The 21,868-nt window shown below is 45.4% G+C and overlaps 1 protein-coding gene across 2 annotated transcripts in view; it reads right to left on the reverse strand.

The window, feature by feature from the left end:
- The window catches only part of FRMD4A (FERM domain containing 4A), a 362,715-nt gene that overhangs the window by 268,233 nt on the left and 72,614 nt on the right, over positions 1-21,868 (reverse strand). Inside the window, exon 1 of one of the 2 annotated variants that reach the window (XM_048062552.2) lies at positions 6,805-7,039. The exons of the other annotated variant lie outside the window; for it this stretch is intronic. Coding sequence (XP_047918509.1) covers positions 6,805-6,837 — 33 coding nt within the window. The 5' untranslated portion in view covers positions 6,838-7,039. Of the gene's footprint in view, positions 1-6,804; positions 7,040-21,868 lie in introns of those variants that run through there. 2 annotated transcript variants of the gene reach the window in all.

Here is a 21,868-nt window from a genome sequence, read left to right on the forward strand (position 1 = left end):
TGGAAGGATCATCGTTTTTGTTTCATAGTCATCCTTGCAGCTTTCCCATTTGTGCAGCAGTTGTGACTTTACGACCTTCCCCTGTGGATGCCTGCGTAACCTGTGATTCACAGCTAGCAGAGGGCGGCACTGTCTGGATCTTGCTTTTGAAAAGCATGGCAAATTGCCTTGCCAACAGCTGCCCATTAAGAAAACTGCTTAATGAAATGACTAGAAAGATGGGTGTTCACCAGTACATCTTATTAAAAAAAATCTGAAGCTTGTAACCCACGCAGTGACCTAGTGAGATCTGTGCTCTTAATGCCATCATTGTTGCTGTTCTTTTACTCCTCCACTCCATGCCTCGTCCTTCTGTATTTTAAAGTTTATTATCATTATGATACTGGTGTTATTTTCTTTATTATTATTATTATTATTATTATTGATGTTGTTGTTGTTGTTAGTACTGTTATTACTATTATTCATTTTAATTTGGTATCATTGTGGTCTCTGCATATCCTCTCAGTGCCTCTGATTTTCTGTGAGGTCCCGTGGAAGCCAAGAGAAGGTTCTTGGGCACTTTCAGGCAAGCTCAGCTGCAGGAAGATTTTGGGGGACCTGAGATGTTCCTGGGCACTTCTGCTACAGCCTGGATTTTGCATTGTGGAAAGACATGGAGAATTAACGCCAGGGTGCAGGATGGCTTTATTTGGGACATCGTACCTGGACAGTGGGTGGTGGGCAAGGTACCTTCCTGTTTCTATTCCCTGAAAGAACCCAGTGACATAGGATACATGCATATGAGAGTTTTGGTCATTAAGACATGTTGTGACCATCCCAGGCTCCAACAGGACAGGGTGCCAAGCCAATGTGTGTCCCCCAGCAACGTGGGTCCTGATGCTAGACTGGCAGTGGGAGAGGAGGGACCTCAACCAGGTGACCGTACTGTTTATGAACAGCAAAGCAGCCCCAGCGTTCAGTCCATCCTGGCCCATCTTAAAGACTGTTTGATGGTCGGCATGGGGGAAACTAGCAAGAGCTGAACCAGCTCAACCCAGCATGCACCCAAGGGTGCAAAGGGCCTAGACTGTATGCAGCTGTGCCACTGAGGGTACTGAGAAAGGACAGCATCACCTAATCATTGAATTACAGGCAAGATATCAGAATCTTAAAGAACACAGAAGCAAAATACCACCCTTTCCTCCCAAGCCTCTCTAGGGAGCTTATGGGTTCCTCTCATCATGTTTGGCCAGCACTAAGCATGTGAGACCCCACACCAGACTGTGACCTCCCAGTGCTACTGCAATGCAAGTCTCATCAGCAGCACAGTGTCCGGCTCCTGCCTAGGTGCAATGGTGCTTGCGTCGTGTCTGGTAAATAACCCACTCCTGCTGCAACCATGCACAAGGGCAGGGACCGTTCAGGCATGGTGGCTCACTGCGCTGATACAAAGCACAGCCGGAGAGGAAAAATAACCTTTCGGTTTTATGTTCAGTGATATATTGTTCTTAAATCTGGATGGATTTAGGAAATGTTACAGAAGAACAGAAAGGGCTCTGCTCCTGCAGAATCATGACATTATGGAAGAGTTTTTCTGAAGCAAACCTCTGCTCTGAGTTTTCCCCTACAACCCCAAAACTCTGCTCTGAGTTATGCCCTTACAATCCCTCTCCCAGGTATTTATAAAATCATGATTAACAGTAACAGACACAGGACTTCATCATTTCTTGAACTGCCTTCCTTTTTCACCATCTACAAGCTCAGAGAATTACATATGGCCTCATTAACCTGCAAGTCAAACTGCTAATCAGGCAGGGAAGGAGGAGCCCTGCTACGCTCCTTGGCAGGCTGCGTGTGCCCTACTGAAGGGCTGCCGAGGTGGCACCAGTGCTTCGCAGTGCATGCCATGGACTTCACGTGGACAGCTCATGGGAGCTTGCACTTTTGGGAATTACTCTGAGCTGGAGGATTGAATCTCCCAGGTGACTTTGAAAATCCCAGCCTCTAAGTGTCGTTAGCACCCGTGTGTGTCTATGTCAATGGGACGTTCAAAATGGGAGTTCAACATGCAGTGGTATTGAAACAGTGGTATCTGAGACTCCAGAGGAGAAATGTGCATACTTTTGAGGGAACATACACCTTCTTTTGCCATTTTTCCCCATTATTAAAAGCACCAGGAATAGTTTCATGTCATATGCAAAGGACTTATTTTGCCTCTTGACTTGTGTAAGAGTGCCATTTTGTTCCTTTAGATGTGTAGCTCTCCATGTAGTGCAGGATCCTAACTTTTACTTCCACAGGACAACTTGTGAGCTAAGAGCGATCAAGTGCTTTGCAGGATTCAGCCTCACAATATGATAAAACAGCTGCTTATGTAAAGCTCATCTTAGCTATCATCCAAGGGAGTGAAATACTGCAGCAATTCCATCTGTAGGTGTAATCCAAACTCCAGGCTTGCCTTTCTCTGGGGCAATTTTCCCTTCCAATTTCCTCCTCTGACAATCCCAAAGGCCAGAAGTCCCAGCCCTCTGCTGTTTAAGACTCCCAGTGGATGTAGTAGGTCACAAAGTTTCTCGTAGTAGCTCCCAAAGTTTCTCTGCTTCAAGGAACTGTGAACTGCAAGTCAGGCACAAAGGACAACTTAACCACTCTTGTTGAGAGATCTAACGGTCAAAAACTAAACTGCTTTGAAAATAGAGCCAAAACAGTTTAGCAAGTAAATAGTAACACCATGGGAGTCTGCTAATCCCCAAAATCTATAATAAACAGATAAAGTTAATAAGATTCAATAACAGAGAACAGCACCATTAATGTATTAAGAGCACTATCTAAACATTACACACATTATTTGCTCAGTTCCCTAGCTGAATTCTCTGTGCAGAGGAAAACTCAAAATTCATTATCTTTGGGTGCAAAGCCTAGTACATTCAACGGTAATTAATCTCCATTTACCCTCTAAGTGTGTTTGTGAACAGACGAAAAGTTCATTGAAAAAGTTCTTTCAGTGGGTCTGAAAGAAAAGCAGAGCTTTGATAAACAAAAAAAGCACCAAACACAGCCGTCTCAAAGGAAAATAGAGCAGCTAGCCAGCTCTGCGTGGTTCAAGCCAGGTGCTCATTGCAAATTCAGTAGCATGCACTGGCAAGTGTCAGCGGCAGAGAAACCGAAATTACTGAAATTCTTATGCCAGTGTAATTTGCTGAAGGCAATGCACTGAGGGTTAAGGAAAATTGTGCATGTGTTGAGGATTATAAAACAAATTAAAATGGAGGCTAACAAAAGGAGTGCAATATTTATGCATTTCTTCATTCTTTTCACTCCATGGTACTCAATCAACTTCACAATCTCTTAAGGTGGCATGGGGACATTGCTATTGTGTACATTCATTTGCTCTTAAAAGGGGCTCAGACATATTAAGCTACATAAACCAACTGATTTTGGTAATATTTATCAGTATCATAACTAAACCACCAAATAGCTGCATCCCATTGTTACTTTTAATCACGTGAAATCTAACCATCAATGCAAAAAATGTAGCATAAGTTTACTGTTCAATGCATTCCACCTATCTGCTTCAGTTTTGATATGCCAGCCCATTTTACCACATATTCCTCCACTTTCCCTTAAATTCGTGCGTTTGTGCATCCCAGTTATGTAAAAGTAGAAATGTATTAACCACCCATGACTTACTGCAGTGGAGTCCATTACATGGTGTAATGCACTTAATGCTCGAGATCCAATTTAACTCAACAAATATTTTAAAGAGTTTCTAAGTTATTAAGCACCCCACTCTGTGATCATCCAGCATGGCCCAGTAACCAAATGGGTTATCACTTTGTGGAGTGGGAAATGAGGCCCCTATGAAGTATGTTCCTGGCTGCATATTCCCAGCCTCGTGTTAGCAAGCCCTGATGTGGAGCTGGCTGGGGAAACAAGGGCATGTCTCTGCCCTGCCATACTGTGGCTGATGCCTCAGCTCCAGCCCTCCTGCACCATGTATTGACCCTCTGCAGAAGGGAAGGGAGGTTACAACCTCTACGAGAAAAAGGGACCAAAGACAATCATATTTTTGGTTGCCACCATGATTCTCCCAACTCCACCTTCAGGGACTTTGGGCTTTTTAGATCTTTGGCTATGGCAGGCAGATGCCAGTTGTCCTCACCCCTTGGTGACATCGTGAGCTGTGCCCACAGTATTCAGCCCTGACCCCTAACTGCTCATGGAAGCTAAGCAAACTTGGGGGTGTTTTGATTTTTCTGTCTAAATTTGAGCAGATTGAACACAGCTGTCTGGGACACTAGAGATAAAGCTCAACGTTTATTTGCATTTTACCATAACATGGGGATTTTCTTATGCAGGATAAAGTCTGGGAGCCCACAGATGCTCCAGGCTTGCTCCAGGCAGTGCTGCTGGAGGTGACCAGGAACTCCCCATTCTTCAAGTCACCATACAAATGAAAGGACAAAAAAACTCCCAACCTACCTCAAACACTTGCAGCCTAAGTGTGAAGTAAGTGACAACAGATGGGAGAAGACAGACGGGGGAGTAGAGGGGAAAAAAGGAGGCAATATTAGCGAGTGTGACAGGAAGGGGTCTCGGCACATCGGCAGCCTCGTCGTTGGCAAGTTTTTTTGAAGGCATCACGTATTAAGGTTGTATTTGGAGAGTTATAGATTTTACACCCGATTTTCTGGCAAGTAAGCAGGGAGCCTCTGCCAACTATGAAATATCTTAGAAATGAGATTAGTTTCAGATCAATTCAAGTGATCTTCTCATTGTTATTTCTTTGAAAGGTAAAGACACAAGGGCCCAATCCTGATCTTTATTACGCAGAATCTGTTTGAATATCTCCAGCAGCTGCCACAGAGCTACCCCAGATTAACACCAATGTAACATCAACATCAGGGGCTGGAGCTTCACGAGACTCACACCAGTTTTATACCACGGTAATTGATGCTTTAAAATTTCATTGCTTTGGCCTGAAAGCAGATTGTGATCCAAAGAATTAAGGCTATATTCCTGAGCAGATTCCTCTGTAGGTTCAATAAATAACCTGATAATGGTAATTGAGATTACACTTTATGAATGGCATTATTAAGATTTACATTCCAGCTGCAGCTACGAAGCAAGTCAGAAGAACAAACATAATATCCAGTCCCGGTCCACTTCCCTTACTCTGTCATTTTTATATCCATGTGCATGCTGCAGGTGCTGATAGTACACACATCTGACTTAATTCACGCGTTAACCTGATAGCGCACCAGTGCCGGGAGAGACTGCCTCCAGCAATCATTTCAAGCCTGGTTAAAGAAGCAGAATGGAAACATCAACTAAAATGCTGGAAGTTGCATTTTCTAATGCTGAAAGGAGATCTGCTGGGCTTTTTGTTTGTTTGTTTTATATTCTGTGATTTAATAACAAAGTAGTACTCAGAAATGCCTTAGAAAGACTAGTAGTAATGTACATATTCCTCAGTGACAAGGGGTATGAATGTCTGGTTCTACAGCCCCTAATAAATCTGTCATCTTATCAACTGCCCATTAGCATTATTCTTGTATAATGAAGAGCTGTATGAAGTTGGTAGGTCCTTTTTTTAATGCTCAACTTATTAGGCAAGACAAAAAGGAACTGAATTAAAGTGGGAAAAAACACTCCCCTGGAGAATTACAGTACAGCAATTTGCTGGCAAATTATTATTATTTAAATCACTTTCCTAGCTTTTAATATTGAAAATACTTTCAATCATTGAAGAGCCTTTAATTTAAGACAGTAGATGGCAAAGATATAATAGAGGAGACTAGACCAGCCGATCTGCCTCTGTACAGGGGCTGGACCAGACGATTTCTCAGAATCTTTTCTTGTCTTGCATTTATATGAAACAACTCTGGTCCAGCTATACCTTCACAATTGCTTGCATTTGAGACATATGAAGATGCCCATTTGCCAGTAATAACTGCCATTGAATTCCACTTCTCCCAGTCCTGAGATATAACACAATGGGGCTGCATGTTATGACGGACCAAAATCAGAGAGATTTACGCAAGCTAGATACCACATGGGATGGAGGCAGTGACCAGATAAAATACAACCAGGATTCAGTCTATCCCCCAGGACCATGCAGAAATAACAGTACGGAAAGACATTTTGCAAACCAAACCACCACCGTATTTCTCTGCCTGTGGCTTTTCCCTGCAGGAATCCGAGTTTCTTTCATAACGAGGATTAATGGCAAACCTTTGAAGAGAGTTTGAAGCACGAGAAGCCAGCAGACAAGCGCAGCAGTCGCTGAGGTCTGCATGCTCACTTTCTCTTTTACAGCTTTTTGTCTGGGTCCACACCAAGAGGTCTCCCACCCTCGCAGGTCTGTGGGGCATAAAAGCACCCTCTTTGCATGTCCGTGCACCCCTTGCCGCCAAAAATGCCCTGCCCAGGTAGCCCAGCAGCAGCATCCCTCCCCGCGCCGCAGGTACGCTTTCCACGAGCCGCTCCCCAGGGAGCACACACAGACACACAGACACAATGAGAGCCTCCGACTGGAAATTCAAACAAAAATATGGCTGTCTACTCCAAAAAGGCAAACTCATTTACAAAGGTCAGCTCTGTCGAGGAAGAGTGATGGGTTACTCCCCTCTCGGAGGCGACTGCTGTCGCTCCTCTGCCGAGTTGCATTCACGAGTTTTGAAAAAGAAAAAAAAAATAAATAAAGGAAGAGGAGAAACAGAGACAAAAGCTCGGCAAGCCCCCTATTCACAAAGCTAGCCCCGCACCTCCCCTTCCCTTCCCCGGGTAAAAACAGCCTCAAAAGCCATTAACATCTTCCCCTACCTTCGTTCTCATCGGAGACAGAAGCCCTTCCATGTTGGTCCGATCCTCATGCCAATCCTCTTCCCCCAGCTTAGCCTCTGGTGCCGTCCTCAAGCATCCCACACGAACAAGAGCATGTCAGGGGCCGTTGGCCACCCCCTGACGGCCGCTCGGCCGCCCGCCCGCCAACTTGCAGCCCTCGGTGGTGCGGAGTGGAGTGGTGGTTCCTGGAGAGACCTTCCTCCTGCTCTCCCTCGCGCTCCTCTCTCTCTCCCTCTCTGCATAATCTGCCTGCAGCTATGTTTGTACCATCGCGGCTGACAAACGAGCCCAGCCTTACGTAATGCATTCAGGACAAGCCATCCCAGCCCTGCCACTGGGATCGGGTCAAGCGGGAGGGATGGGACCAGCCGCTGCCTATTGTGCCCGCCGGCTTCTCACGCTGGGCTTAATTCAGCAGCATCCCCGCGCGCGGGGCTGACGCACGACTAGCTAGCTAGGAAATCACCGCCGAAACTTCGTGGAAAGGCTGCGGATTCCCCGGGATTTACTTTTAAAAGGGTGTATCCCTCATCCCCCGTGCCGACTCGGGGTTGGCAGCGGTTGGAGCGCTTTCTGCTGGGCACGTTGGCTGTGGGCGAGTGACCAAACCCACACCAAAAGGCAGTTCCTTTCAATCGTCAGCTAGGAAATGAGGGGAAGAAAGAAAAGAGGGGGAAACAAAAGGAATACAGTCCTGCAAAGTTGCTCGGCCAAAGATACTCGGTGAATGCCTCTCTATTAGCATTTTAATTCAGATCGGAGCACGCCTTTGTGGAGAATCCCTAATTGCCCCTGCTTGCTGCATTTTAGCTTCCAGCACAGGGTAATGCAGGGAATTAATGTCTTTTGGGAATGGGATTCAGCCCTGCACCCCACGCACTCCAAACACATGGGCATTCGGTCCCTGGGGATGAACCAGAGCAGCATGAAGAAAAACCCCTCTGGACCATCGCTTCCCAGTGCATGCCCTGCTTCCTCATGCAGACTGAAATTGGGGTTCCCCTTCCCTGACCCAGGGGATAACCTTCCACACAGCAACTGTTTTTTGAAAATGAAATAAAAAACCTTGCTACACCACCTTATCAAAAACCTTGCTACACCACCTAGGTGCTAGAAAATGATTGCCAGGCTGACTGGAGTGTATCACAGGTGGAAATTTCTAATGCCCTTTAACACCAGCTCTTTGAGGCCCCAAAGTGACACTCTGAGGAAGAGTCACCATGTGATGAAGGCACCAGTCTGGGATTCAGTAGGTCTGGTTAAACTTCTAACGATGCTACATATTCCCTGAATGACTGTGGGGTTTCACCTCATTTAGCTTTCATCATCCAACACTCTGCCTCCACTTTGAGTCAGCCTCCAAGGCTCCTGCAAGGCCACCAGAGAGAAAGGCTCCTTCCCACGGTGCTTCAACCCAAATTTCCAAAAGGAAAATTTCCAAGTGCATCTTCTCCTCAGGTCCTCCGTGGCTCCTCACCCCTCCATAAACCTCTCCTTTTGCTGTGGCTTCATGTTTTTTGGGAGCAGAAACCACCTCTGCCTGCACACATCCTTCATGCTCCACACAGGCTTTTGGAGGCTACATCCAAATGGGGAGGGTGCAAGGGAATCTGTTCATGGTGGTGTCCATGAACGTGGGGTGCAAAGCCTGGGATGAACACAGAGAAATAAAGGACCCCTGTCCTGGCAAGTCCCAGCAGAAGTGCATCTAGACAGGGAAACGGATGAGGGTGTTTGGCCCCACAGATACTTTTCCTCTCTCTCTCTCCCTTCCCATCCTTTCAACCCTGTAGATCTTGCAGTGTGGGGACATTTTTCTTATTATTCCTTATGGGGTAAAACCGGGGAGGGAAGGTGCCCCCTGATGAATCACTAATATTAATTTCAAAGTAATTAACTGTTCTCAGCAAAACTCAGCTCCTTATTAAATGTGAAGGAACCTGATCATATCGTGTTGAAGGCAGCGATTAGTTTTCCTGAGCTAAAAAGCCACTGTGCAACCTCTGTCAGGTTCATCAATTTCTTGCTGGGTGTACACAAATATATTTTGCTGTTGGTATTTATAGGACTTTAAAAAGTGGGTGAATAAATGGCAGCAGGAACTGCAGGCTCCAGGAAAACACAGCGGTTGTGTTTTTTCTGGTGTACAATGGAGTGTCAGACGCTGGTGTGAGGTTCACAAGCCGTGCATCTGTGAAACAGCCTCGCTTCCAAACCATCAGAGTAATTTGACACTCCAAAGTGCCCAAAGGAATCTAATAGAGAGCACTATTTGGGCATTTCGGAGCTCTCAGGCCACGTGGGCACCCTGAAATGCAATATAGTAATGTATATGGTGCATCTGTGATAGCATGAATGCTCAGTTCTCTTTTAAAGCTCATTCTGCTTTGAACTAGGCTAAACCACAGTGCCTCATGAAGCTTCCTGTGTTATCTTTGTTTACAAGGGAAAAAAAAAAAAAAAAAAAAGATGGTTTTCCTGAAAGCCAGTGGAGTAATCCAGCCTGGGACAAGAAAAGCAAGCCAGGGCCTTTTTGGTTCAGCAGCACTCAAAGACTCTGATGTGAACGGACCAGGGAATTGCTGATAGTGCATGAGTCAGAGCAGAGCCCAGCCCGGCAGGACGGGCAGGAACGAGGAAGAGGACGGGGCTGTCTGAGCAGATCCACAGCTCAGCCTGCACACTGGGGACCCTTGTCCCTCCACAGCACTTCTCAAGGATGGTTACGAGCCCCACAGGGATGCTGTGTGCCACAGCTGCAGTGGTGTGTGACAGTGAGATCTGTCCACGTCCACCTCCAGCAGTGGGGCCAGGGGACCTAACTGGCTCTGCCTGGGTGAATTTTGATGTGGTTGTCTCAGAAAGCACCAAGGCTGGACATTTCCAGCAGATGTAAGAGCTGGAGTGACAGCAAATGGATGGGGTCATGCGTCCTATTTCATCCTCCTCTCAGCCTCCAGGCACCAGGTAGGACTTGAGCTCTACCACTGTCTGGGCCAATGCTCGGCTTCAGCCCACACAGCCACCGACCCGTCCTTTGAGTGACCTGCAGCAGGACCGCCACCCTCCCTGCACATATCCAAACCTCTTTGCAACCCCCTGTCGCATTCAGACCAATGCCTCTACACCTGTGGGAGCCAGAGATGTGTGTATTTGCTTTAACACGAAGGTTTCCGCTGTGGTAGCCAGCAGAGCAGTGCCGCGATAGCATGGGCTGTGCCCCGACACTTCGTTCCTCCCCTGGGCCACGACGCACGGCGGTGCTCAGGTTACCACAGACTTGTTCTACAGCCTCCCTTCCTGACATTTTCAGATCAAAGGCACTGCAGAGGCAAAAGGAGCATGTGAACGCTTGCTTTCCCATCCTTTTTTTATCTGGGGAGGAGAGCGGCATTTGACTGAGAGCCTGGTCAGCAGCACCCGGCCTATCTCGGGTTCTCCCCCTACCGAAGAGGGGAGCTGCTCGTCTGGTTTGCACCAATGTGCATCCGCTCCTGGGTTCAACCACCCCATGCTAGAAGTGCTTGAGATGGGAATGTAATTACTCTCAGCTCTGTAACTGATCATGGGAGTGAGATAGGTACCTTGAAAACCCTTATATTGCCATAATTCGAATGACCAAGGTAGGTGCCGAATCTCGTTACAGGCCCTGCTGACTGCACTGAGACACCTCCACAGGCCTGAGAGCAGAGAGATCTCGCTGGCATTTAGTGAAGTAAAGATAAATTTCTGAATTTCATTGTCTGACCCTGGAGTGGGAAAAATGGTCCAAAAAGTGGTATATTTGGCATTCAGCTCTTGGCCAAGGGGCCTGGAAGCAGTCAGACCCTATGGTGTATATCTGAACCCTCAGCATTCCTCCTGTTCACCTGCTGTGCACCCAAGCCTGAATAAAACTTCTGTGAATTGAAACCCTTCCTAATCTTTGGGGTGGGGATCCCAACACAGGGGAAGTTACACTGCCTGCCCTGACGTCCTGAAGAGCAGAAGGAGTCTGGATCCAGACCTGATCTCCACTGCCCTCAGAGCAGCCATCTCCTCCTGCCTACCATCCTCCAGAGCTGCTGGTGGCCAAGATCTCCCAGCCCATGGTCCCACCTCCCTTACAGATCACTGATCCCCTCTTTGGGGCTGCCAAAATCCACTGTTGCCTCCCTGACCCCAAGCTGGCCAAGTAGTCATCCCTCAGGCTAAATGAGGGAGGGGAAACAGCCAGACCTTGCATGGTTTTCACCCCTGCCAAGCCCATGCCCCCAGGCAGGACAAAAGACACTGCCGTGGCTGGGCAGCATCCCGTATACACGCTGCATGCCGACCTCACGCCTGGTCATTTCATCCGGCGAACAAAATGTAGCATCAAGGTGTTGCCATGGCGACTTCCCCACCATCCAAATCGCTCTGGCATCATATATGGGAGAGGGAGGCATCCCAGCCATACACAGGGGCTGCGCTGAAAAGCATCTTATATTTAGAACAGGCAGCGTAGGGAATACTAATGAATATTTAACATTTGGAGCGCCTTCCACCCTCGCTTCATTTTTGTTGCATACTTTCCGTAAGTGCAACATTTGCCTCCAAATGTTAGGGATATTGTTGCTTCTCTCTTCACCGCTTCTCCAGATTTACCCCGCTTTTCATTTCTACGAATAAAAGTCAAAAGCAGCAGACAGGTCTCTTAAAAGTACCATTTGCAAATCAGAATCAGCACCTGCAGAAGCTCGGGGCTTGGTTGGGGAACTGAGAGCTTTGTATTTAGGTTGTTGCTTTTACTACAAGTCCACGGATAGAATAACAAAGGCAAACTGTTCAGGGGCTACCTAAATAAGGGTCAGACTTGTTTATGCCCTACAAAGACCAGCCTCTTTTAGTTTTTTTTTGGCTTTGTTTTTTGTGGTTAAATATAGCTGCTTTCAACAATTAATCTCTCTGCTGTGAAAAAAAAAAATAAATCACCACACCTTACTTCGTTTCATTCATCCAGACAAAACACGTTTGAAAATGTCCTGAAATTCCTTTCTTCTGCTGTCTTTTTTCCTTAAAGGAAAAACAGACACACACACACAAAAAAAAGGTGAAAAATAAAAGGTGAAACCCCGTGGAATCCCAAATTCTGAATATTTTCTTGAGCTTTTTTATAGGACACACTATTTATATGACACACTGCCAAAAAAATGCCAAGGTGCTGAGCACGGTGGTGAGCACCATTTGCTGCTGCCAGGGCTGTGCACCCGGCTTGTTGGGGAGCAGACTGAGACCTCTGGACAGTGAGGAAGCTGATTTTTTGAAAAGTGCAAAGGGAAGCACTGGGAGCCAGCAAAACCCACTCTGGCTGGAGTGGAATGAGCTGTAGGCGCTCACAGCTGCTGCCTGCATGAGTATCCCGGTATACGAGAGGTGCAGCATGGGCACAGGTTGATGGTTGGGTGCTTCCTACCCGGGATGGCACTGCTCCTCCAGGCTCCTTTGCAGCTGTAGATTAAATTATAAAGAGGGTTCAAAAAAGTCATCTTTCAGTTCTCTTTCTGAAGCCATCTCTTGGCATATATAAAGCTTTGTTCTCAGAAAGGCTGTGTTCTCAGCAGGGATTTTTGGAGTTAAAAATGTGATCTTTTTACTAGCTGGTGGCCAGGTATTGGGGTCTTTTATTTATTTATTTTTGTGACGACCAGCACTACAAAAGCTGCCCAGCTCCTGAAAGCTTATCTGTGTGCTTCCTGCTTGGGACTGCTCCAAGGCACCAAGGATACGGGCGCAACTCAGCTGGCAGCTCTGTCGGTGATGCAAGGGGAGGAACAGCACCGCACTGGGTGTTTTGTTTTGGCAGCCCTGAGAAACCAGAGCCGTGTTTATTTGTTGTTGGTTATAGGGCGTATTTTCAAATCGGAGAAGGGAGATTTTCCCCTCTGAGGCTGCTGGCTGCAGTCCTTTGAGATCTGCCCCGGGGCTCCGGATGGAGGCAGAGCCGCCTCCGGGGAAGTAAACACAGGGCAGCCCCGTGCTCTTTGCAAGCTGTTCCACTGATGCAGCATTTGCATGAGTAAGTGGTGTCAAAATCGTTTGCCAGCTTACCCTCATAAGGCTCTGGTTGTAGCGAGGGCTGGAAACACCTTTTGTGAGCTCATCTTTAAGGCACTAATGACCTGCTTTTTTCCAGGACAGTTACGCCTTTTCCATGAAAGCAAAGCAATGCAATGAATTTTAAGGTCTCAAGGCATTATTAAGATTGTTTTAGTTGCCTTCCGGATTTGGAAGACAGACATTAAAAAAATCATATCTGAATATATCTGTACAAAGCTGAGTGAGAGGCTGACTTATGGCAAAGCCAGTTAAGCATTCTTCCATCAGGGTCTGTCCATCCTCCTCCAGCAACAGGAGGGCATTTATCTTTATGACACATCAACAACCTCAGCATTATTATTATTATTAATTGTTATTATTATTACTATTCCTCTTAAGTCAATGTGGTAGTTTAGGAAATATTAGCTGCCTCTCGACATGCAAGAAGATCACCCCAGCAGATATGCGGACCCCAATGCCTTGCCACCAGCTTGGTTGGGTCTCCAGGACCAGGCTCTCGTTTGGTGACCTGGACAAGGCTCTGACCACCCTGTTTCTCCTTCTCTCTATCCCAACACATCTGTGCTTACACAATCTATAGATGAAAAACAGGAGCTGTAGAGATGAGGCTTACAGACTAAAATAATTGCTGCTGTCCAGAGATTCTGCCACAGCAGAGAAGATGGCCTCTGGATGTACTGGCTCCCTGGATGCATAACCACGAGGCTGAAATTCATGTTCAGTTTTCTGACAAAGCATGTGCTGGAAATACGATAGAGCTTTCTTCCCCACACAGTAACCGGAGCTGTATTTTCCTTTCTCTGCTAGGTGTATTTGCTGTTCTGGGTGTTAAAAGTCAAGACACATTCAGAGCATTTTACTAGAGCATTTGGTCTGTAGATGCGTTTCCAACAGCCAGGTAGATGATTTATTCATCCACTTCAGTAACCATCCAGACAGGGCACGGTGTTCACTCCAGTGTAGAAAGCAACAAACACCGAGTGTGTTTGGTTTGCAAGAACAAATCAACAGAACAAGATAACAGAAGCTGCTTTTCCAATGTAAAGGACTCCACTGCCATCCCTGTTAATATCTCTGTCAAATTAAGTGCCGTTTCCCCAAGCTGCAAGTCTGGTAAAGCACGGCTATTATGCTCTCAGTTAGAAACCTGATTATAGCCATTTTATGTCTGTAAAAACACAGCCTCTGATGCAAGGTGACTCCCAGATACTCCGCAGATTCTCATAAATGCACTTGCTGCTCTATAGACACGTCTGTGTGTGCATGGGGAGAGGAGGTCTAGCTCTCGCGGGCCAGGCAAGGCACTCAATGAGAAATAGCCATTTCTCTGAAGGATAATGTCATTACAACTATGCAAATCCTGGACTTTGGTTATTTTGGCCTGTAAAAAAGGAGATGGGGAGGGAGTGAACACAAAGGCTTGGGATAAAGCCGAAAGAGAAGATAGATAGACAGAGCTGGCAAAATACAAAACAATAATTTTGTCTTGTCCCAAAGCAGTCCTGTAAAATATTGTGTCATGACAAGGTGCTTTTGTTTGGGTTTGGGTTAGTTTTGAAGCAAATTAGAACCCAAAATGAAGAGAGCAGCTGGGGGCCATCTCCTCTCCAAAATGTCAGCACAGTTTTGGCCTGTCCAACTCTAGAAGATACAACTACATGAAAAACTATGACCCCTGTAGACAAGAGGATGGCAGAGTTTGAGGAAGATCCAGCATGTCCCTTATTTAATGGAGACAGGCTGCTTCACAGGACATGACCATGTGCCTGAAAACAGGACCTTGGGAAACAAGGGACCCTGTTTTCCCCCATGATGTGCTTACATTTTCTTTCATTTACATATTTTTATCTTGGTTTGTTCAACCCTTGTGGTCCATGCACTGTTGGTAAGCTTGGAGTCATCACCAACTCTGGTAGATTTATCTTCTGGAAGAGGTGAGAGCCCTCCCCCTGCCACTCAAGTGGGGCTTCTGTGGACCCCCCAGATAAAATCCCTGTCCCACTGATGCCAGCAACATGTGTCTGCTTTATTCTGTAATGGGTATTTCTTGCTGCATGTGTCCTCCTGCTCCATTAGGTGTCTGTAAGACCCTCCTTATCTTACCATCCCATGAGCTCCCAGCCTCCCTGAGGACTCCCTGTGGCTGACCAGCTGTCAGTCCCTTCATATCCCGTCTGTGACAGTTTCTGAGCAAATTTCCTTGGCTTTGGGAAGAAGGTGAGGACTACGTGGTAAAGACACGCAGAGGTCTGGGATAGCCTCCTGTTTTCTTGCCCATTTGCTTTCTGGAGCCCTTTCAGCTCATTTAAACCCTAGGTCCTCTCAAACCTTTTAACCCCTTAGACACATCACCTTGGGGCAGGGGATCTAAGTATCTGCATTTGTGTTAGCCCTGTCTGGGCGCTCCTTTCACTGCAACAGACTACAGAGATATTCTTCTCCTAATACTGCTGATCCTAGGTCTCCCTGCTGTTTAATTTCTCCATCTTTACTGGCCTAATGGGACATTTATTCTGTCTCCCAGAATGTCAATAAAGATGCAAAATAATGATGCCGGCACAACATCCCCAGCAAGGCACAGGAGAGCTTCTACATATAATGAATACATATCATCAGCCTGTTTTCGGCTTAAGCAACGATCCCCACTTACATCAAAGCCTCATTTGAATTAATATTTGAAGCTGGAATTCACGCCACTATTAGACGCTGTTAAAATTCAGGGACCCCAGTTTTTCTTCAGCTGGAAACAACGACAAAACGCACGGATCAGGGTCAATCTTCAGAAGTGGGATTTGTCTCAGACAACTTCAAATGTCTACACTTATGGCTGCCTCCAGCGCAGCTGGTTCATTATCATTTCTTTATAGTATGTGGAGTGAACTGGCACTTCTAAGGCTCTATTCCCTTGACCTGTATTAGAATAAGGTGATGCGTGTCCAAGCTGCCTAACAGAAATGCATTTTTTATGTTTTCTCTGCCATAATCCTGGCAGAAATAAGGATGAAAACATCTCATTATGGTTCCTCCTCATTATCTTAATCCTGTGATTGCTCATCTGAGTTATCTGGCACGCAGTAAGGGGGCAGGCACGGTGATGGTGGATCCAAATTTTTTAAATAAAGGCAGATGATATGTGCATCTTGGGAAAAAAGCCAAAAATTTTGGCTTGGGGAGATGGGGTCAAAAGCATACATGTTGCCTGAAACCTGCCTGTTGTACGTGACATTTTCAAAGATATAGGACAGCAGTTCAATAAGTTAATCAGCTAATTCATTTTACACCAAAGTCTTAACATCACCTGGATATAATGTCTGGTGGGCACCCAATTTTTCTAAGTGTTTCCTCACCTGTTTTTTATCTGCTATTACATTTGCAAGGTCCTCACCATTTCTTAACAGTCCTTCTCTCTTCACCTTTCTTTGCTTATTGAAAACAATTTAAAGGCAGTTCAGCACCCTTCAGCAAACACAATTCAAGATTTAAGGAAGGCTTAAATTTAGTCGAAGAAAGAAATCTGTTGTGGGTGTTTGTTTCCTATTGACTCGAAGGATACTGATGTTTGTATTCTATTAGCCCGTATAGGATCTATGCAGATGTAACCCAAAATATGCATTATGTGTCTCCCTCTAACCAGCAGCAGGTAAAAGTCTCTGACAGCTTCCAGGAAGATAAAATTCAGCCGCATGACCTGAGGACTGAGCTTTGATCCCCTGGAAGAGCTGTAGCCAGGATTGTTACAGACATTGATCTTCAAACCTTCAGCAGAATCGATGCAGCTGGTGCTGTGGTGAAGTCATCGACACTGGGATGATTGAAAATAAAAGCAAACCACGTGAATGTGGTCATGGCATTTCCCCACTAGTGGCTTGTCCCTCAGCACTCATCCATGGGGCCAGGGCAGCTCCATGCCTTGTGCCTTGGCCAGGCCCAGCAAGTCCTTGCTGAATATTTCTGGCAGTTCTCTGGTCCACTGGGTGTAGCACGTGGTGGCGTGATTTCTTCTGCATCTCCCCAAGGAGAGGGAGACCACCTTGAGTTTGAGGAGCAGGGACGAGGGCATCCCAGGTCTACTCTGCCTTGTAGTCCCTTGAGGGCTTAGGGCAAATTGAATCGCAAACCCTTACGCACTCAGTTTTATCACTCTGAAAGTGGAGATAATCTATATCTCACAGGAACATCGCATGGATAAATCAATTAACCATGAAATCACAGATGGAAGATGCAAAAGAAATGCAAAGGATTCGTTCTGCAGAGCAACCCTTCCAGGCACAAGTACATTTTTAGATCCTTTTTCCCCCCTAACTGAGAATTAGTAGCAAGATGCTCCTTACAGCCCTGCTTAGCCTGTTAATGGGGCACCTGCACCAATATCTGCTGCACCTGTAGGTGACTATGCAAAGATGGGAGTGAAGCCATCTAGGCTCAGCACTCTCACCCAGGGAGCTTGTCCTGGCAGGAGGTCACCAGTGGGCTGTAGAGACCCTTTCTTTACAGCCTTTGCCTGGCAAAGTACTGCAGATGCAAGGAACAACAACTGTTCTCCTCGTCTGCATGGACATAAAGCAGGCAGAAAAACAAATCAGGATGCAGAAAGCTCGTTGCTGGGCTCCAGAGGTGGACTGAGCCAAAGGGGACCCCGCATTTGTGACTTGCTGTAAGTTTCTTACTCTCCCTGGGCCCTGGGGTAAGTTTAGGGTATGGGCAGGGTCTTGCTAAGAAGTTAGATGATGCTCCTAGGCCAAGTCACCTGAGCAGATAAATTACAAGAAACCACCACCAGGAGCTGTTAATGACAAACTCTTTGATCCCTTGGAGCTCCTCTTCCTCCAGCCACCCTCCTCTGAAGCCACCTCTATGGTGTGCTTCTGGAGCCGGGCTCCACGACCATGCTGTGCTTGGGCTTGGGGACACCCCTCAGGGGTATCTTTAACAGCTGGGATTTTGAGAAACCGTACAGACTATATAGATTTTCTCTAAATCAGTGCCCAAGAGATAATTAAGTGGTCCTCATTTTAAAAAGCCACTTAGAAACATCGGCAGATTTATTACCCACTAAGTGATAAACACCCAGGAGGTAAAAATATCTCACTCTAGGAACGCTCATCCTGCAGCAAGGCAGCCTGTAAGCACGAGCATCAGGCATGCACAGCGCACGCGGTTTTGTGTGACGATGTGTCTAGCAACAGCAAGTTAAGGGACCCCTGCCCTCCTACAGACTCCCCAAACCCAAATCCATCCCCCAGCCCCCATGCCTGGTGTGCCTGTTTATCTTAGAGGTGGTATTGGATCAGAAAAAAAATAGTCTCAGGTAAAAGAAAAAAAAACGTGCAAGGACAAAAATGTGAAAAAATGAGGTTTATATTATTTGCCCTGGGAAGAGCAGTGAGCTGCAGCAGAAGGATCAACCTGCCATGAGGAGAAGGTTTTCATCTGCTGCTACAGAAAATCTATCGTGGGGCTCCAGTTTCTGCATGAAATATTGTCGCTTTTCAGATCATTGGTAAGAAGTAGCTTGCTGTATTTTTTAAAATCAGTTTTTCTTATAGAGACAAAGTCCTTAGGCATTCTTGCACTAGCAAAATAATGCTTTTGCTGGTAATCTATTTTGTTAGAAAAACTTCAGTAAACTACATCAGACAAAAGCCTTTTTTTGCCCTGGGCTGCCCAACCCAGGAGGGTTGGGCTGTAGATCAAACCTTTACCAGTAGCCTTTAATAATGCAGACTAGGCTATTGTGCTGATACACTGCTTTCTTGAGTTTGATGCGGAAAAAATGTGTTTTAGAGTCCTTATTCCAGCCTCAAGTACCTAGAATTTCAGCATCGCTTTATCTTCTAAAATACCCAAATCAAATACTTGGTTGGTTGGATGATGACAAACTCCACAGTGTGAATTCACACTGTAAGGACTCATGTAGCATCTAGCTAGTAAATGTGGCTGCAGTGGGAAAACAGGAAAATACCCCAAAGTGAACAGCCTGCAGGTTAGCCTTGTACCTACTTGTCTTCCTGAGTTTGCTGGCAACGTTTCCAGCAGGCGTGAATACCCCCTGTGATCCATATATTGCGTAATCACATATATATGTGATCGATATATTATATTAGTTTAGGCCTGATGATGAAATTTCCAGGGCAAATGTGCATTCCTCTGGCAGAAATATCACTGCTTTCTTGTCAAAGCCACGTTGCAAAGATGGGTGAGTGATCGTGGGCTAGAGAACAGAGCCCAGAGACTGTCCTCTCAGTTTCCTGGATCTGCTGGATTTAGAGCAGAGGACCAAGATCTTTTTGGCCCTCGGGCTGACTGTAGCAGGGCTGGATAAGCAGGGTGTGCGAGGACTCCTTGAGTCCTGCTTGCCCTGGTTCCAGTGCAGCCTGTCAACCTGATCCATCTCAGCACTGCACACCAGGCATCTTTGCCAAAGGGAACCTCGTTGTCATTCTGTAACTATTTATAGGTGATGCACCTCTGGGTACCTTTGCAAATCTAATACCCCTCCTGAACACAGTATCTTCTGCTGCTCTGCATGCTCCTTTTTCCTTTGCCCTCTTCCCCAGGGCTGCAAGCAGAAAAATGTCCAGACCTGTGCACGGCCACCACTTTATCACACCTCATGACTTAGCACGTGTGGCCCTCTCCACACGTGGACACTGTCAGTCCTGCCTTAATGGGGGCCAGGTTGTGAAGTGCTTTCTTGCACTGAGAGAGCAAACCCAAACAGAAATGACAAGGTATTGTGTGGTGTCTGCAGCAGGGAGATCTGTCTCTCCCACTACAGATGCTCAACCTCCAGGACAGCGCTGAGGTTGATGTGAATTTTCAGGCATTCCCAGCTCAGTTTTTGAAGCAGTTGCTCGTACACTGCACATTGGGTTAAGGTACAGCTTGAGCACTGACCGCATCACTGGCAGCAGAAGCAGTCTGCCCACCTCCTGGGTACAAATTCAGATTCCTCATTTTGACCCATTCAGAACAAAATGAGCATTACAAACAGTTTTTTTTTTTTTTCTCTGACCTGTTTAAGTTCAAAGCAAAGAGTCTTCCATTGAAGGATCCCATCCTTCCAAGTATTTTTGCTTTCCTTTCTTTCTTCTCATGTTAGTGCTCCAACAACACCAAAAGATCCTCTCTAAAACCATGACCCCATCATGCTAGGGGAACGTTTCTTTGCATTATAAATGTTTAACAAGACATAGAAAAGTGGATAATCAACAATCCTGTCTCTCAAAAATGTTCTTCCAGAAACCAAACAATCCGATACATACTTTAATCCTAATTGTGTGCCACCATCACTTGAAAAGCACCTATGGCCCAACTTTGCATATTTCAGCTCTTTTCTGTTCCCTCGTCTCCTGTGGATAAATAAGATTTGGCTGCAATTACGTGTTAGAGCAATCTGGAAAAAAAAAAAAACCAACATCATTAGCGTGTGATCATGGCAGGACTTTTATAATTTAAAAACAACATCTTTCTGCCTATATTTTTTACAATCACATTTTTAAAAAACAAATTAAAACCTGCATATTTCTCTACATACGGGTATTGTTGAAACTGTCACACCTAATAAGAGCACGAAAAGAAAGATGAAAGCACTGTGCTCATTTCTGAGCAGCTGGGAACGGCGCTGAGAAAAGCACAGCAATTGAGATTAAGAGAGAGCCTTCACAGTGCAAGATAACCCAGCTGCTTGGAAAATCAAATCTATTGAACATACAGATTTCATGCAACAAAACAATGCCTTGCTGATAAAGGAAAATAACAATGCTCACATGGAGTTGTATAGTCTTCGATTTAATTTGAAGATAAACGTGCAGTCCTATATTTTTCCTCTTTAGAAAAAGACAGAATTAGCTTTCTAATTATGACTGTTTATTGTCTCTTTTTGCCAAATCTGAAAGATCAGCTCAGAAATTTTCATGTGATAGTAATGTACCCTGTGATTTACTTGAGAGTGCACTTGTACAGGGACTTGGGATGTGCAGGTTCCTTTCCAGGGTCTCGCACAGGCTCTAGGTACCTCCTTCAGTTCTCCTTATCCTCAGCTTTCCTATGCTAACAAGACATCAATACCTTTGTAAAATGTTTTGACTTCCCTAGAAGAAAAGTGTTATACCACAAATCGATCATTTCTGTACTCCTATCTAATTCATGTTAAGAAGTCAGGAAATTTACAAAGCTGATCAGAAAATGTTTTTCCCTCTGATATAAATTGTGGGCATCATAGGATGCTACAATTTTATCTGAGAAAGGCCCCATTTGGGCCCAAATGTTTTAGGTTTTTGTGAAAAAAGTTTGAATATTTTCTTCTGGAAAGTGATAATTTCCATGATCTTTAAACCTTCAGTTGAAAACTACATTTCCATCAAAAAGTGATTTTATGGGATCATTTTTGATCAGCTGTTGAACAGCAAGCTGCTCTATTAGGATGTTAAATTTTCATTGGCATCCAATTAGGATCCAAATAGATTATTTTACCCATGGTGTGAATTTTTGATCCAGGTACAAAATATTGATCATTCCCACCCATTCTCTATTCCTTTCTTTTGCACTATGGAAACTATGAACCCAAATACACTTTTCCAAAAATAAGGCCCAACCTTCCTTCCCAAACTCCAGAAAAACATCAAACACGAGGAAGGGCATTATAAAATCTGTCTTTTCCTTACATTGAAGAGACCATATTTTCAGTAACCTTCTAATAATCTAAGAAAGTGTAAAATATTAATTAATTAAATATTAACAACACTTCTGGAGTTTGCTGGATTTCAAGGGAATGTAATAGTTTTAATTCCCCTAAACAAAGCCTTTTATTTATGCATGAAAAGATAGCTAATATGTTCCCTATGACAGCCTTTTATCAAGCTTTCGGTATTGTAAGAGCTAACTAGTCATTCCTGTTCTGTTTGTTGACCTGGCCAGTTTCTAAATCAATGGCACAATACTTAATCTTTCACCAAATACCTCT

Source organism: Anser cygnoides, chromosome 1 (assembly GCF_040182565.1).
Source record: "Anser cygnoides isolate HZ-2024a breed goose chromosome 1, Taihu_goose_T2T_genome, whole genome shotgun sequence".
NCBI lineage: Eukaryota > Metazoa > Chordata > Aves > Anseriformes > Anatidae > Anser > Anser cygnoides.